Consider the following 18,771-nt stretch of genomic DNA (forward strand, 5'->3'; position numbering starts at 1 on the left):
CTCTGATGTCCTGCAGTCGGCTGCTGATGTCATTACATTTCATCATGGAGGGGAGGGGGGGCTGGGGGTAGGATATCGCTTCCTCTTCGACACACACAAAAAGTGATTTCAAACAGAAACAGGAAGCCATCGAATGCGATTTACCGACGGGAGCAAAGATGGTTTTATTGTGAACCCCCCTCCCTCCCGCTATCTCGTGTTTAAAAACAGCCCCCACAGTTGCAGCGCAAACACGAGTGCCATGCAAACCTACCGCCTTGTGCACTGTGCGTGTGTTTCATAAAAATCCTTGCGAGCTGGTTGGCCCCCGGCGCGCCACGTGAGGCGAGTCACCGGACAGCTGGGGGGGGTGGTGGGGGGGGGGGATCCAGGCGCTAGCAGAGGAGCCCTGAGCCATTCGGACTGGGTTCAAATAATAATAAATAAAAAAAGAGAGAGAGGACTTAAGCCGCTATGGGAGACAAGAAGAGTCCCACCAGGTAGAGTACTTTCTGACCTTCCGCTAACAATCCCCCCACCCCCCCCCCCTCTTCTCCTCCCCTCCTCTCCCACCGCCCCCCGGAAAAAAAAGGAGGCCCCTTATTTAAATGTTTTTAATTGTGGAAAGTGAGCGATCGCAGACTGGGAGCTGGTGGTCGGGAGCAGAATGTTGGAGCGCCCGATACAATGTAGCAACCATGGCGGACGGGTTTGTTACAGTAGTCAGTGTGCGTGCGTGCGTGGGAAATTGACATGGGGAACTGCAGTTTCGCTCAAAGGATCTAGCCCTTTTTCTTTTGATCGTCACCGATTGCCAGTAAGGTCTTTAGGGGAGAGGGGGCGGCGGGAGGGGGGAAAGCAAAAAAAAAAGCAAACTATTTGCAAAATCAGCCGGTGTACCTATGCATTTTTTTCTCCTCTTCTCTCCATTCCTTTTGTTGTCCAAAACAGACCCAAAAGGCAGCCCAAGCCTTCCACAGACGAGGGATACTGGGACTGTAGCGTCTGTACGTTCAGGAACAGCGCAGAGGCTTTCAAATGCAGTATGTGTGATGTCAGGAAGGGCACATCAACACGGTGAGTCTCTCCACTTCCTTTTTTATTTAATCTTTTCTGTAATCTGTCTATTAATAAATGAACGTTGCACAGCCTGAAATAGGATCGGAGGGATAGAGGGATGTTTGCAATCTTTGTGCAGTCTTGGATACATTTGTCATTTGAAATGTACTATTTCTTTTCAAGCATTCGGCTACACTCTCAGTTTTGCAGATTTAAAGCCACCCAGCCAGAGGTCTCTGAATGAAATTGGGCTTTCAGTGTTGCTTAAGGGATGTTCTCAGATCATTGCTGCTTGGTTACGTTTCAGGTTTTGAGAAACTGGTAGTCTAACCACTTGACCAAACAAACAAAAAGGCTATGCCCCTGAATAGAATTATCTCAAAAGCTCCAGGATTCAAGCCGATGAAGTAGTCTACTCTTATTTTTCCCTCCCGAAAACTACATTGTGTGTCACTGAATTTACTATTTAAAACATTTAGAGTAACCAATGGATTCAGACAAATGGATCTGCGTCTTAAATTGACTAACAAAAAAACGTGTATTCTGTTGGCCCATTTTTATTTTTCCTGCCTGGGCTCTTCACTTCATACAACCTTCCTTCAGCCTGGATAGAAGAGACCATACTCATTGTACCAGTTGAAACTGTAATCGGATGACTGCAATTGGGTTACATATCTATATTGTGAATATTTGCATAAAACAGGGTACCCTGTATTGCATACACAATTGTTGACATAGCTTTTTTCAGTTTAATGGTCATAAAATGGATAGACAGTTTATTGAAATATATCACTAAGCATGAGTATGTATAAAATAATCCAAAATTTGCATTTGTTTTGGGCCATGAAGAAAGAATTACCATCAGTACTTGTTACTAATAGGAAGTAGTTACGCAGAATTCGAATTAACCTTGAATATTCTTTTATTTTTCTTCAAACATTAAGTGCTGGGGAGCTAGTAGGAGGGCAACCTTCTGAGGAAATTGAATAATCATCTTCGGCATAGTCATTAACTTGGGATGCTTCAGTGCTCATGTCATTTCAGCTTCGTGTTTATCAGCTCCCTTGCACTCTTTGGTTCAGTAACTCCATGCCTAGTTCTCCTAGTGATGACATTAGTACTCAAATGTTTTAAATAAATAGTCAAAATCCAGCATGAAAACACAAATTTATAGTTTTTTGAAATAGCGAGACTCTCTCTTGAAGGTAATGGATATTTTTGTGTGTGTTTTTCTGAATTAATGTGAATCACAAATGAGGATTGCACTTTAATAATTGCTTTATTATTGCAAACTTCAGCCCATAATTCACACTTCAGGTTCTCAGGGTCTTTTTGCAAAGATAAAGATAAGGGTTGTAAGTGATCATTTGCCACTTGTTTGCCAAGTATAAGTCACATGTTTCTATCCAACAAGTGACACATATCTGTTCATTTTTACAGCACTTTTCTTGGGGTAATTGGGGAGAATTTGATTACAAAAGTGCAAGGCTGTTTTTTTTGTTCCATCCTGCACCCGCATCGTTTTCTCCCCTGGTACCTTGAAGCCGTTGACTCATTGTTGGAATATGCTCTCATGGGTTTTCGTCATCCTCTGGCACCTTATTTGTGTGTGAGCCCTAACACTGTCAGCAAACTATTCGATTGTATCATAGCAAGCCCGATCCTGTCCACATCACACAGGCACACTACAGCAAGCTTTGTTGGATACTGAGCTGCAGCCCTGGCTGATTTTTTTTTCAATTCCTTAATTCATGGGCCAGCAAAGGCAATTGGAGCACTTCAGCTAACCCTGTGAAGACCTTCTTGGTCTATACGGCTCAACTACTCATCAATAGATAGAGTGGATAGGAAGGAAATATTTCCCTCAGCAGAGGGGTCAACAACCAGGGACATAGACTTAAAGTAATTGGTAGGAGGTGTAGAGGGGATTTGAGGGGAAATGTCTTTACCCAGAGAGTGGTGGGGGTCTGGAACTCACGGCCTGAAAGGGTGGTAGAGGCAGAAACCCTCACCACATTTAAAAAGTACAGGGTACTTGGATGTGCACTTGAAGTGCCATATCCTACAGGGCTATGGACCAAGAGCTGGAACGTGGGATTAGGCTGGATAGCTCCTCGTTGGCCGACACGGACACGATGGGCCAAAATGGCCTCCTTCTGTAAATTTCTATGATTCGATAATAGACTTGCTCTGTCACCAGGAAGGTTGAAGCGCTACTCTTGACATTTTTATTCCTTAAAAAAAAAAAGCAAAGACTGTCCATAGAAATAATATTCAAGGGAGGCATAATCTTAAAAGAAGAGCTCGGTCATTTCAGAGTGAAATTAGGAAGCATTTTTTTTCACACACTGGGTCACTGGATAGTGGAAAACTGGAACTCTGGAACTCTTGTTTCCCGCACCCCCCCCCCCCCCCCCCCACCCCCTGCCACAGGACTGTGGTTGCTGGGCTAATTAAAACATTTAAGACTGAGTGCACAACATTTTTACTGGGTAAGGGTGTCAAGAGCCTATGGAGCAGAGGCATGTAAATGGAGTTGAGGTACAGGTGAGCCATTGAACGTCCGATCAGACATGAGGGGCTGACTGGCCTACTCCTGTTCCTATGTATCTTATGTTAAGGACTTGACCTAGATCTTAAGTGGTTTCACTTTATTTGGGAAAATTGTGTTTAACATCATTCATTTTGGTAATGAAACCATTTTATCGAGGGTGCCTCGGTGGTACAGTCAATATTGATTTAAAGATTTGCCATTAGTAGCATGAAATAGTCGGTAATGGGGAATTGGGTGTTGAGATTAATTAGATACTGGTCTTCAGTCTGTGGGATGTGTGTTTGAACTAATCCAAGAATGTTGTTCTTCCCTCACCATTACTGACTGGAAAGGTTCTTGGGGTAATTTTAACTTTTGGAGATAGTGTAAAAGTGGCTATCGGATGGGCCACCTGTTCGATATCCCATCCAATTATTCTTTTAAGGTTAAAAAGATTTCCTCCACCCCCCCCCCCCCCCCCCCCCACATCCCCTGTCAACTAAATTTTGGAAGTCTTAATCCAGTTCCAATTGTGGAAAATGGGAACCTGTCACATTGGTGCCTTCGGATAATTGAGGTTAACACTGAGGTACATTATTGGGTAAAGGAATTTAAAGGGGGCTTGCTTTACATCTAACTGAGCTATGCTTGACCTGGGAGTTACTGATGCTGACAATGGGTGCCAAAATAGAAAGTGTTCCACTCCACAACACTGACATCCCTCAACTTGATGGGCACAAAAAAGATAAAAGGATCAAAACATTATGTCATGAATTTGAATTGAGATTTTGTTGAGGGTTAGTAATGATCTATAAATCTTTTTATAATGATTTCTTAGTCTGGCACATTGTGATTGCATCTAAAGTGTAGGTTTTTGTGGGATGACAAGAGTGCTGACTGAAACTGTGGTAAATCTTAATAATGTGTTCAGTATTAAATGTGGTTTACATGGTTCTAGCCAGTGTAAAAGTACATAAGAATTACAGATGATGTCTGTCTAGATTGTTGAAATTTTAATGATTTGTCATAAATGTGGTGTGAACCAATTGAATGAAATGTGTCACGAGTTAGGTCTTTGTGCAGTCAAGGGACAAGCACCTTAGCATCAGGATCCAACAGTAGGTGTAATTTAAATAAAGTACCAAGGATGCATTGGTGTGATATTTTTTTAAAGACCAATTCTTAACCACTGTTTGAAAGGAGAACTGCTTATTTTAATCTTACAAATTTTTACAAAACTGCTTATTTCGTAGTTTAAAAAAAAAATTGTGTCGCAGCACAATCTATAGCCTTTTTAATGTTCAAAATATTAAAATGGATTTATTTTTGCTTCTCGGCTACTTGGCTGTGAAAATCTAGTCATCATGGGCAGACTTTAATCTACTTTGCCAGGATAAATTTTATAAGCTGTATAACTGCAGCTTTTCACTGTTGATCTATTAATGTGTATTATCATTTGGGGTCTCTTTCCTACTGTTTTTTCCAATGCACATGTGTGAAATATTGCAGATTTTAGCAAATGCTTTGTATTGGACCATTTTTGCCCACTGAATCTTGTTTAAAAGTAGGCCTGTCAAACCCAATTATTAATAACGGCAATTTTTAGTTGTAAGATCATTGCTGCTGAGGCACCATCAGGAGACTGAAACCTCCGAGGCATTGTGACTTGCTTTCATAATTCCTGTCGACTTAGTAACTTCACTGTGTAGTGTACCTCATTTGAAACTGACTGGGAAAGGGGCAGGTCGGGAGGGCGGGTGTTGTGTGGTTTATACATGATACCAGCAAAGGGACTATTTTGAAACTTTTATTATGAATTATGAGTACATTAGTATTATAATACGATGTGCCAAACAGTGTAAAAGCTAATGGGAGAAAAATCCTGTAACTGTTGCTTTGTTTGTGAGCTGTTTAGTTTTGAGATTTAATTTTGCAAACTTCTCCACACTGCAGTAAACTGTCAGCTTGAAAAAATATGGATTAAGTCTGCGTTTGTAATTGCTTCACTCTTATTGAAAAGTCTGTCTTAATGCTTAATTCTTATGACATTAAGCACTTTATTTTTACTGTCTACAGTAATTACAGCTCTGACCTTAGATTTCACATATAGATAGCTACTAAACCAATTTGAGTAGATTTAGCCAGAGGCTGTCTTTGTAAATACAGGTACAGCACCTAAAATCTGGTACCCTCGGGACTGAGGCCGTTCCAGATTCCAGACTTTCAGTTTGTTATCTGACATCACGAATCCGAAAACACCCGAGCCCAGGTTCGGGTATTTCCGGATTTCGGAACGTCAGAAAGGAGGTGGGGAGGTGATTCCTGCCGAAGAGCTGCACAGGCTGTCTGGCCCCGCCGAGGAGGATATTGTCGGGTAGGCCCCGCCAAGCGGGTTGTTGGGCGGGCCCCAATGAGGTGGTGTTCGGGCAGGCCGGCCCTGCCAAGGAGGTTGTTGTCGGGCTGGCCCCCGCCAAGGAGGTTGCCGGGCAGGCTGGCCCCTCCGAGGAAGATGTCATCGGGCCAGCCTCGCCAAGGAGGTGTTCGGGCAGGCCGGTCCCGTCGAGGTTGTTGTCGGGCGGGGTCCCGCCGAGGTTGTTGTTGGGCGAGCCGGCCTCATGGAGAAGGTGTTCGGACGGGTCGGCCCCCACCGAGGAGGCCCCGCGGTAAGGGCAGTGGTGGTGGGGTGAGACGAGCGGCGGCGAGGCCTGAGGTCAGGTAGCAGCGGGGCCCCAAGGTCAGCAGGATCGTCGGGTCCGGATTCCGGAATATTTTACTAGGAGTCGGTGAGGGCAGCCAGAGGTAACGTCCATGCTATTTTGTCCCTCCTTCTGGACTGAAAATAAGATTTTTATTTAGAAACAGGAAAAGTCCATTAGTTTCATTATTTTATAAATCTGCCGGTTTTAGAACCATGGGCAGAAAGTGCTGAAATAGCAGAAAACTGTTTGACAATTTTAATTTCATTTGTTCGAATATTTTACGGATTCCGATAACCCTGCCACCAATCGGTCCGGAGTCCAGGTTCTGGAACATTCCGGATTCCGAAACTCCAGATTCTCTATGCTACACCTGTACTACATAGTTCTCATTTAACAACCTGTTGGTGTAACTTTGCATGGTTTTATTTTACATTTAATGCATGAATTGAAGATCAGCAGTAACTCTCAACAGTTCCAAGACTTCCTCCAGAAAAAAACTTCCATAAAAAGACAATTGGTAGTACACTACTTGTATTGCACTTGTTAGTTCATTGCAATATAAAACCCTATGTCAAAAAAAGGAATGCAGTTATTACTAACTGGGGACTGATTATTTTAGTTTTACTGCTACAAATAATAACCATTGGTTGTAACCCTGCGTTACATAAGGTGTGGGCAGAGGGGTGGTCAAATGAAGAACATGGAACACACAGCTGTTCATAGAGGTGAGTGTGCATGCTCTCGCTCAGCTACTCTCTCGTTGAGGTCCATGCTCAAATATAGCTGACACTGATGGGATCTAAGCCTCTTTTCCTCTGGCTGTAACATCCTAAGTGAATAAGGTTTGGGGCATCTCAACCTGGTTGATCGTGGGGATGAATCCATAGTGCACAATAACCTGCAATTCAGCACAAATTGGCAACTAAGATCATTTGGAGAGATAGTTTGTGTGGGATATGTGTTGCATTAAAGTCAAGAGGGTGTGGTGAAGGATTCATCTGAATTTGTAGCTAATATGCATTGTTGAAGCTAAGTAAGAAGGGAAGGAAAATTGCCATTCAGGCCATCATGTTTATTTCTTCCACAGACCAGAAACAAACAAGTCATTGAAAGTTGGCATGCAGGTACAGCAGGCAGTGAATAAGGCAAATGGCATGTTGGCCTTCAAAGCGAAAGGCATTGAGTGTAGGAGCAGGGAGGTATTATTGCAGTTGTACAGGGCCTTGGTGAGGCCAAACCTTGAATATTGTGTACAGTTTTGGTCTCCTAATCTGAGGAAGGACATTCTTGCTGTGGATGGAGTGCAGCGAAGGTTCACCAGACTGATTCCCGGGATGGCAGGACTGACATATGAAGAAAAACTGGGTCGACTCAGCTTATATTCACTGTGTTATGTATGGAGAAAGAGTCAGACTGAACACACAGCTCAAAGTAAAATGTGACCGTAGTCTTTTATTGCAGGTCTCCAGAGTGCCTCTCCAACCTGTGAGGCATCCTTAAATACCTGTGCTCCCAAGGGATTATGGGATCCCTTGGGACTCCAGGGGATGAGCCCTCTGGTGGCTGTACAGAGTAAATACAAATTTACATATCTAACACACTGGAATTTAGAAGAATGAGAGGGGATCTCACAGAAACATATAAAATTCTGACGGGATTGGACAGGTTAGATGCAGGAAGAATGTTCCCAATGTTGAGGAAGTCCAGAACCAGGGGACAAACCGTCTAAGGATAAGGGGTAAGCCATTTCGGACTGAGATGAGGAGAAACTTGTTCAGTCAGATTTGTGTACCTGTGGCATTCTCTACCACAGAAAGTTGTTGATGCCAATTCATTCGATATATTCAAAAGGGAGTTAGATGTGGCTCTTACGGCTAAAGGGATCAAGGGGTATGGAGATGGGGTACTGAAGTTGCATGATCAACCATGATCATATTGAATGGTGGTGCAGGCTCGAAGAGCCGAATGGCCTACTCCTGCACCTATTTTCTATATAACATCTGCCTGACACATTTGATAACCTGATGGAAAGTTCTGCATAACTACTGTCTCACCCCTAAAATAAATGAGTCCCCACATCTGCACTGCTGCCCTCCATCGGCAACACATCTTTTTGGTGCTCACGTACCAAGTATGCAAAAGCTACTGAAAGGTAACATTCCTTAGATGATCAAATATAGGATCCACATTTAAAATTCTCATCCTTGTTCAAAACCCTCTATGGCCTCGCCCCTTGCTATCTCTAACCTCCTCCAGCCCTAGTCTTCTGAGAAATCTGCATTCCTCCAATTCTGGTCTCTTGTGCATCCTCGATTCCTTCGCCCACCATTGGCGGCCTTTCCTTCAGCCATCGAGCTCTGGAATTCCCTCCCTAAACTCTACCGTGCTCTCACCTCGTTTAAGATGCTCCTTAAAACCTACCTCTTGGATCAAGCTTTTGGTCACCTGGAAATAAATCTTCTGTGCACCTGGAAATAAATCTTCTGTGCTTTGGGACGTTTTCCTGTGTTAAATGCAAACTGTTGTTGATATCTGGGCTGGCATGCTATCTCTAAGAAATAAGCTTGATGGACCAAATGGCTTTATTTTGTTCCTGTTGGTTTTTTATTGGCCTCAAACATTGCGTATTAGTACCAAATTCAGAAGCTCCTCACTGCATAAATGCAATATTTTCTATTTTTTACACAAGCCATCATGTCAGGCCTCTTTGAATGAAATTCGGTACCAATTTACGCACGTCGTAGGTTTTTTTGTTATGATCAAGGCAAATATTGCTATAGATGGATAAACTATTAATGTAAAATCAAACCTAAATACCAACTTTTTAAGTTGTAAAAAAAATGTAATATTTCCCTTGCCTGTTTCATAATTCTTCAATTCAGAAACGAGCGGTAGTGCTGCACTTGTGTGCAGCAAACCATATTCTGGATCCAAATCCCTATTCCCAGCCCACTTGTGATCTTTCATGCATGATGGCAGCCTGGTGCTTTCCCCCTCTCCAACGTAGAAGGATCATAGGCTGCTGCACATTTAGCAGATAGTAGGCAATATTAAATGAGACATTTGACAAGGTCACCTACTAGTCCTCTTATCTGGTTAGGGAGAAGACGTGGGGGTGGAGGTGGAGGGAGAAAAGAAAGAAAACGTAAAAAGATGCACACAGATTGGAAATTGTTTCAGCATTTGAAGTGTAACTCAATTGTGATCCTCAGCTCGATTGTTATGAATTTGTTTTCTTGACAATTTGTTCTGCTCCGTCTCCTTTCCTAAGACATTCCAAAGAGAAAGGCCAAAACAGCAAAAGATACTGCTACCAGTGGTGGAGCAGAGGGAGAAGATAATGCACAAAGACACTGGAGTATGGTTCTGCAGGTGGTAGTTGCCTATTGGTATCTCAGCCAACTGACCATTATTCATCTGCGTGTCTTAACAGTGAATGTTGACAGGCTATCTCATTACAAGAGGGAAGGACATTGCAGCCAAGCCTGATCCTCTTTTAATACAGCAATGCATTTTCTAGTATGGGGTTGGTAAATAACAAGTACCCTAGCTGATCTTTGTCCTTCCTAACCCTTGGCCCTGTGACCAAATGCAGCACACTGGCACTCCAATTGAGATTAGCTAACTTGACATTGGCCAGGGATTGATTCTGGGACTTTTATGGTTGCTCAGCCACTTGCTGGATAAAATTGCAGAGCAACCAGAAACTTAAAAAAAAAATCTGTCAACTTTGGTAGTGTGTTTTAATATTGCAAATTGTTTCTTAATGTTGCATTCTTAGATGTAACTTTGTGCACCATTCCTCTAAAGACTGTTATCATTTAGTTCGTCGTTTTCTCCATTTGAAGACCATTGCTGCATGTTCTAATTTAGGCTGCTTTGTTTATAAGCTTCTTAATCCCCATTAATGTAATATCCCCAATGATAGTCAACTCATACCAGTTTGATTTCTCTTGGATTTTTTTTATTTCTTGCAAATTTTTCTGCATCCTTTTCTCTCCTTCTGAATTGTTGACTCCTCCTTGCTGAGGAACACAGTTCCACATGTTTCCGCTTCCCTCCTGTATGTCATTGAAAAGGCCATTATTCAGGTGTGATCCTTGACTGAGTATCAGCAAGCTATTCAAGCTGAGAGTGATGTTATCGTGAATTGACATCCACACACAACTGCACATCTGGCAGAGATTGCTACATAGGCTCGAGAAAATTGACTGAGATCATCCATCTCAGCATAGACTGTAGATTGAACATGGTACCTTCCCAGTTAGTTTGCCTCAATTACTTGCTGGATAAATTTGCTGAGCCATCAACAACAATAATTTGCATTTATATAGTGCCTTCAATGTAGAAAAACATCCTATTGCAATCCACAGGGAAAATGGAACAGGCACAGAGCCTTTGTTGGGATGATAAGAGAGATGACCTCAGACTTAATCAACAAGGTGTTTTTTTTTTTAAGAGAGATTTTCGAGGTATGGAGAGAAGAAGAATGTTTAGGGAGGGAGTTCCAGAGAGTGGGACTGAGATGGTTGAAGGCTGTGGCATGACTTAGAGCAGAGGGCACGGAAAGCCGGAGTCAGAGGATCGCGGGGCTTGGGAAGGGATGCAAGACTGGAGGGCGTTAGAGAGAGGTGGATGGGGTGAGACTGCAGAGGGATTTATAGACAAGTACAAAGATTTAAAATTGGTCCATGGGGATCAGGGAATCAGTTTATGTCAGAGAAGACAAGCTTTGGTGGACGAGTCATACTTGGTGTGGGTCTGGATGGGCTTGGCTGATTTTCGGACAAGTTGGAATTTAATCATCATCTATCAAAATTCTCTTTTTGTACCCCAGCTATTGGGTACTATGTACATTTCCATTGTGATTGATAGCTGAGCAGCCTTGTTTCAATGTAAAATAATGTCTGTTTGAATGATTGATTTAAGAGTTTCCACAAATAATAGCAATATCAGATTAATTTAAAAAAAATTAAATTTCAAACTTGGTAACTTCAGCTGTCTTGTCGCATCAGTGGATTAAGGGACAGAGCATAGCTTTACTATAACACTCGTATCATAAAATCATTGATTGTCTTTCATAATCCACATAAATATAGAAACACTATCGGTTGCTATACAGTGCTGAAGATTTGGCTACAAAGCCATAGAGGACAAAAGGTTACCAGCCTGTGTTAAGTTAGCTGATCTCACTGACTGTGACAGTAGGAATAATTCTTTCAATGACTCTTGCTGGAAAGTGTGTATGATGGTTGGTAACATTTGCAGTCTGAGCTCACACCTCATTGATGGTCACTTGGCTGAGGTACTGGAGGGTGATTGGTGTCCATGGATCTCAGCCCAAATAGGAGTCTGTGTCTTCAGGAGGGGAGAGGAGGACGTTGAAGAATTGATGACAAATGTGCCATTGACCTTATTCTGGAGGATTGAAAAAGTACAGAATACAACTAAATCTTAAATACGACACTGTTGCTGTACCATTTCATTCATTGTGCCACAGTTCTGTTACTTAGACTAAATATCACATCCATAATGACTCCTATATGAGCAAGTTTAAGAAATGCCTTTTAACATCAATTATTTTGAGCTTTCCTATTGAAAATAATAACAGCACACAAGGCTAGAAAGCTCACATCACTGTTTCGATAAAGGCAAGAAAATATTGCCAATCACTGTGGTTGACCATTTTTAAATTAAATTTCAAAGTTGGATTGGAATTATCTTCACTTCGCTTACAGTTTTGGTAGTTTGGAATGCTTCGTCCTGACTGAGTGAGTCTGCAGTTTGACTACAGTTTTGAATGGTTAAGAAGTATTTTCCTGTATTCTGGGTGCACAATTCAACCCAGTTGTGATGAATCTTGTGTGTGATACAGAAGGTTGGATTAAAAAAGTATACGTCGGCGCTCTCCTGCTTAGTGTTAAAATAGATTTGCTGTCTCTCACCTTCTCTCCTAACTGAGAGGACAGGCTTGTGACAGTAGATGCATTAATGTTGTTTTATATAATTCCCATTCATATTTAAAGATTTTTTTAAAAATCCCTATTTGGCAAAATGCTTTGCTGCTGCTGCTTAGCACCTATGGTGGCCAGCTTGGTAACACAACTATGCTTCCTATAACTCTGCTGTGATCCACAGGTAGAACGATTGGTTGAGCACCAAGAAGTCCAATTCCCACTGCTCCTTGTTGAAGAGATCCTTTCATATTTCTATTTGTACTTTTCCTGGTGCATGTTCTTTCTCTCCTATCCTTTATTTTTTTTTATATACTGTATATATGTATTCTCTTTCTATTCTTATTTCTTTGCTGCAGACCGTGTTATGGCAGGACAGCAAAACAACCAGGATGTCCCAGGTAAGTCATAGCAATGGTTCCTTTTTTATTGATCCAACTTGTCCTGCATATCTTGGATCCTTTGATGCCATCAACTGGCTTTATTCGCATTGATTGGTCTGTTGGACATATTTTGATTTAACAGTGACATATATTCTTCTTTGCTTGCAAGCAACAAATTGAATCTGTCTCTTGTAAAAGCGACATAACTTTCATTAATTCTACATGGAGGCCGAGAAAGGGGCCACATTTCGCAAATATGAACCAGGCATTAGTTGTAGAAACGTAGCTATGTATGCAGTGGTTTACAGTTGACCTGCAGCTGGTGTAGTAATAAATGTCATATTATTATACACGCTGCTCTTTTAGTGCATGACTTTCTTTAGAACATTTATATTGCAAATCCAGAAAATCAAGTTATCTTGTTAACTGATTAAACATTTTGACCTGACATAAATTCTGCAGGCTTAGCTGCATATACTTAATCACTAACGAACATTATAAGTAGTGCCAGCTCAATGCAGTTTGGTACCTCAGCAGAGATAGTGTATGCCAAACACTTAAAATATCCTCACTATGAAGCTTATAAATGTTGGCATTTATACTTCAGTTCAAATGTGAATGTCTGTTAAATTGAAAATTCAACCACTTTCTCAATGACTGTTACTGACTTTACTAAATTTAATTATATTTATAAGTATAATTAACTAGACCATATGTGTTCTCCGATTTAGCCCTGGGAAATGTCAGGGCCCACTAACTGCTTTAAGTGGATGAAAAGCTTGAATAAGTACTTTCACTGGCGATGGCCCTTTTTTATTAAAAAAAAATGAACACCTCTCTGTTCAATTCTATTTTTTCAAAACATCTTCCACACCCCATCACAGCCAGTATTCATGTTGAACAGTGAATGTAAGAATATAAGAATTAGGAGCAGGAGTAGGCCATTTGGCCCCTCGAGCTTGCTCCACCATTCAATAAGATCATAGTTGATCTTCTACCTCAACTGTACTTTCCTGCACTGTCCCCATATCCCTTGATTCCCTTAATATCCAAAAATCTGTCAATCTCTGTCTTGAATATATTCAAAGACTCAGCCTCCACAGCCCTCTGGGGTAGACAATTACCCTCTGAGTAAAGAAGTTTCTCCTCATCTCAGTCCTAAATGGCCGACCCCTTATTCTGAGACTGTGACTCCTGGTACTAGACTCCCCAGCCAGAGGAAACATTCTCCCTCATCTACCCTGTCAAGCCCTGTAAGAATTTTGTATGTTTCAATGAGATCACCTCTCATTCTTCTAAACTCTAGAGAATATAAGCCTAGTCTACTCACTCTCCTCATAGGACAATCCCCCCCATCCCAGGAATCAGTCTCGTGAACCTTCGCTGCACTCCCTTTATGACAAATATATCCTTCCCCTTGGGTAAGGAGACCAAAACTGTGCACAATACTCCAGGTGCGGTCTCCCCAGGGTTCTATATAATTGCAGTAAGACATCTTTACTCTAATACTCAAATCCTTTTGTAATGAAGGCCAACATACCATTTGCTTTCTTAATTGCTTGCTGTACCTGGCATGTTAACTTTCAGTGATTTGTGTACAAGGACACCCGGGTCCCTCTGAACACCAACTTTTCCCAATCTCTCCATTTAAAAATACTCTGCTTTTCTATTTTTCCTACCAATGTGGATAACTTCACATTTCTTCATGTTATACTCCATTTGCCATGTTCTTGCCCACCTAACTTTGTCTCATCAGTAAACTTGGATATATTACATCCAAATCATTGATATAGATTGTGAATAGCTGGGGCCCAAGCACCGATCCTTGCGGCGCCCCACTAGTTATAGCCTGCCAGCCTGAAAATGACCCGTTTATTCCTATTCTCTGTTTTCTGTCTGTTAACCAATCCTCAATCCATGCTGGTATATTACCCCCAATCCCATGAGCCCTAATTATGTTTAATAACCTCTTGTGTGGAACCTTATCGAATGCCTTCTGAAAATTCAAATGCACCACATCCACTGGTTCCCCCTTATCTATTCTGCTAGTTGCAACCTCAAAAAACTCCCAACAGATTTGTCAAACATGATTTCCCTTTCATAAATCCGTGTTGACTCTGCCCAATCCTTTTATTATTTTCTAATAAATGTTGGTGACTTGAGTGGGAGATGAAGGGGGAGGAACTGCCCCGTAGAATGAGAGAGAATTGTGCTTACCTGCAAAGTTATATCAAAAGTTTGGATTGATACCATCATTGGCTCAATTTCATGATGCTACTGGGCTTTGTAGCATTTATTGGTGGAACTGGATTGCTGATGTTCTATTCGTATTTAAACAAAAGTGACTGTTGACGCTCCTGATGATTATTGGTAAATTTGTTCAGATAAGGAGCTTTTCAGCTTTCTAAACTCGCAAACAAGGTCCACCTTGGAATTAGCCTCATGACAATTTAATACAAGAAAAGTTGGCACTTCAATCACTGGTAGGATGGTGCAGTGTTTGTTACTTGACTAGTAATCCAGAGGTGAACTAATAATCTAGAGAATGAGTTCAAATTCCACCATGGCAGTTTGAGAATTTGAATTTAGTTTTTTTTTTTTTTTAAATCTGCAAACAAAAAGCTGTTTCAATCCCCAACACTTAGTCCATCCGTGCTCATCACGGGCAGCCACCAATATTGGGCAAATAGCGCTAACTATGCCCTATTACTTTTTGAGTCCATTACAAAGGCACTGCTGAGAACATATTAAGAGCGCTGGTTATTCTGGGCAGTTCAATAAGTACTTGCCCTGCACTTATCCATTTTAAAAGGCTCTGCCGATGTCAGCCAGAGTTGAGTCTTCAACCAGTTTCAATCAGCTGTTCACACCTCGTTATAATGCGATTGTCTTGGTGCTGAGATTTTGGATGCAACTGCTAACAAGTCGGAGAGACAATTGCTAAATGGAGATTACCTGTTTTTTTTTTGTAAATATTTTAGCTATTTAACTTTTTGATTTTACCATCCACCACCTTTAGCAGGCAACTTGCATTAACACCAACGTGCTCGCTATGAAGCTGTTCGATTATCATAAAAATCCAACTGGTTCTTTAGGGTACGAAACCTGTCTTCCTTACCTAATCTGACCTTTCTGTGACTCTAGTCACACACCAATGTGGTTGACATTTAACTGCCCTCTGAAGTGGCCCAGCAAGCCATTAATTTGTGTCAGGGCTGGCAGTAATTGTCAGCCTTGCCAGTGATGCCCACAACCCAAGAATTATTTTTTTAAATAATCATAGAATCATAAAAGTTTACAGCATGGAAGGAGGCCATTTCGGCCCATCGTATGCATGCTGCCAAGAAGAGGCTATCCAGCCTAATCCCACTTTCCAGCTCTAGGTCCATAACCCTGCAGGTTATGGCACTTCAGGTGTCATCCAAATATTTTTTAAATGGTGTGAGGGTTTCTGTCTCTACCACCTTTTCAGGCAGTGAGTTCCCCACAACCCTCTGCGTGAAGAGATTTCCCCTCCAATCCCCTCAAAACCTTCTACCAATTAATTTAAATTTATGCCCCTTAGTTGTTGACCCCTCTGCTAAGGGAAATAGGCCCTTTCTAGCCACTATATCTAGGACTCTCATAATTTTATACACCTCAATGAGGTCTCCCCTCAGCCTCTTCCAATGAAAACAAATCTAGCCTATCTAATCTGTTCTCATAGCTTAGATTCTCCACTCCCGGCAACATCCTCGTAAGTCTCCTCTGTACCCTCTCCAGTGCAGTCACGTTCTTCCTGTAATGTGGTGGCCAGAACTGCACGCAGTACACCAGCTGTGGCCTAACCAGTGTTTTATACAGTTCAAGCATAACCTCCCTGCTCTTGTATTCTATGCCTCGGCTAATAAAGGCAAGCAATACTGAGACAATTTATTGGAAGTTAAATTGAGAGTTTACAAGTTTACCGAGTTCTCGATTGGAAAAAAACCAGAAACTGAAAATGGTAGGAATCTGAAGAAAAACCCGAGAATGCTGCAAATAATCAGCAGGCCTGAAATAAATGAATGTTTTAGGTGTAGTCTTATACTTTGGGTACAGATTGGCATTCTAGGTGGAGATCTTTGTAGGTCCACACATGAAACATCATTAATCTGTCTTTTCTCTTTACAGATGGTGTTGGACCGGTTCTTTATTTCCTGCATTTTTGTTTTTGTTTGAAGTTATACAGTTAGATAGTTTTTGCCTCCAGCATCCAACTACTTAATTAAAATATCCCCTTTTTAAAAAAAAAATTGATTGCTCCTTTTTTCATGTAACTTCAGGAAAAATTCAGATTTTATCTTTGAGCAATTACTTATCCATGCTAAATTTACAATAGCCAACATTTCATTGATCTATATTTAAGCATTGCAGTAATGCAGTTTACTTTTCTATTTCTAGTGTAACACTATTTGTAATTTTTTTTTATAGTTGTGGTTGAGACTTGCGCTGAGGGACTGATAGATGGTCAGTTGTGCACTTCTGACCCAAGCAGTAGAGCAATATATTTGTCACATCCATTCAGGGTGTATTGCATCAGTGCTCAATGTCTGTTCTTCCATTTATGAACTTTGAGCAGTATAGTTACCAGTAACTTTTTTTTTAAGGGGGATGTGAAGAAAAACTGGCAAGGAACATAAAGGAAAATAGTGAACGATTTTGCAGATGCTTACAAAAGTAAAACGATTGTTAAGAAAGGATAGGACAAAAAAAGGAAATCTTACAAAGCATGAAAGAATATTAGAGATGCAAAATGAGTACTTCGCCTTGACTTTTACCTGAATTGGGAATTAAGGAAGAGGTTTGGGAATTAAGGAAGAGGTGGGGCAATTAAATTTGATAGATGGCATGCAACCTCGAATGCTGAGTGAAGTTCGAGAAGAAATAGAGGTTCCAGTAACGATCTTTCAAACAGATAGAAGTTGTGACAGAGGACTGAGGGTTGCAATGTCATGTCTCTATTTAAAAAGGAAGAATAGGAATAACTAGGTAAATATAAACCAGTCAGCCTAACATTGGCATTGGATAAGCTTCTCGAGGCCATAATATTGGATAAAATTAACACACTTCGGAAGACATGGGTTGCTTGAAGATAGCCTGCACAGATTTGTAAAAGGCTGGTCGTGGTTTAAGAAGAGTTCGTTGAGGAAATTATGGAGTGCACCGATAAAGTAGTGATTTTTATGTGTATCAATCTTCGAAAAGGCTTTTTAAAAGTTAATTCGTGGGATATGGGTGTCGCTGGCAAGGCCAGCATTTATTGCCCATCCCTAATTGCCCTTGAGAAGGTGGTAGTGAGCCGCCTTGAACCGCTGCAGTCCGTGATACTACTTTGTAGCAGTTTGGTACAACTGAGTGGCTTGCTTCGGCTATTTCAGAGGGCAGTTAAGAGTCAACCATATATATGCCAGATCAGGTAAGGATGGCAGATTTCCTTCCCTAAAGGACATTAGTGAATCAGATGGGGTTTTGCAACAATCAGTCGATGGTCACCATTACTGATACGAGCTTTTTATTCCAGATTTATTTAATGAACTGAATTTAAATTCCCCCAGTTACCATGGTGGGATTTGAACTCGTGTCTCTGGATCATTCGACCAGGCCTCTGGATTACTAGTCCAGTAACATGACCACTATCATACCTGATAAGGTGCCATGTTGGAGGCTTGTTGACAACATGAAGGTGCCTGCTATTAAAGGGTGTGTGGCAGTACAGATAGTTACAGGACAAAAAATAGAGACCAGTGGTTACATCGATTAACCAATACTTTTTTGTCATTTAGCGAAATTTCTTTATAAGTGATGTCAGGAGCAAATAGAAAAGTTAGGGGAATGGGCAGATCGATGTCAGATGAAGTTCAATGCTATGAGATGTGAGATGATACATTTTGGGAGAAAGAAAAATAGACTAAATGGCGAAACTTCAACAAGGAATGGAAGAGCAGAGAGACTTTTGGGTTCAAATACAAGAATCTTTAAAAATGGGAGGTTAAGTTGAAAAAGCTACAAAAAGTGTTTTACATCCCAAGTTTTATAAACCAGGCCATAGTTGTCAAAAATGAAGAGAGAATGCTAAACCATAATGCAGAATCCATAATTGATTTCAAAAGGAAAATAGTTGCATATATTTTTTTTTAAAAAAA

General features: G+C 41.2%; 1 protein-coding gene across 5 annotated transcripts in view; it reads left to right on the forward strand.

Moving 5' to 3' along the window:
• yaf2 (YY1 associated factor 2) overlaps positions 1–18,771 on the forward strand; it is a 182,093-nt gene that overhangs the window by 9,889 nt on the left and 153,433 nt on the right. For 2 of the 5 annotated variants that reach the window (XM_070900635.1, XM_070900634.1), the window contains exon 2: positions 931–1,056. In XM_070900635.1, the coding sequence (XP_070756736.1) occupies positions 931–1,056 (126 nt within the window). Of the gene's footprint in view, positions 1–364; positions 480–930; positions 1,057–12,583; positions 12,626–18,771 lie in introns of those variants that run through there. The other 3 variants (XM_070900633.1, XM_070900632.1, XM_070900636.1) reach the window with 3 other exon arrangements.

Source organism: Pristiophorus japonicus, chromosome 15 (genome assembly GCF_044704955.1).
Source record: "Pristiophorus japonicus isolate sPriJap1 chromosome 15, sPriJap1.hap1, whole genome shotgun sequence".
NCBI classification, from domain to species: domain Eukaryota; kingdom Metazoa; phylum Chordata; class Chondrichthyes; family Pristiophoridae; genus Pristiophorus; species Pristiophorus japonicus.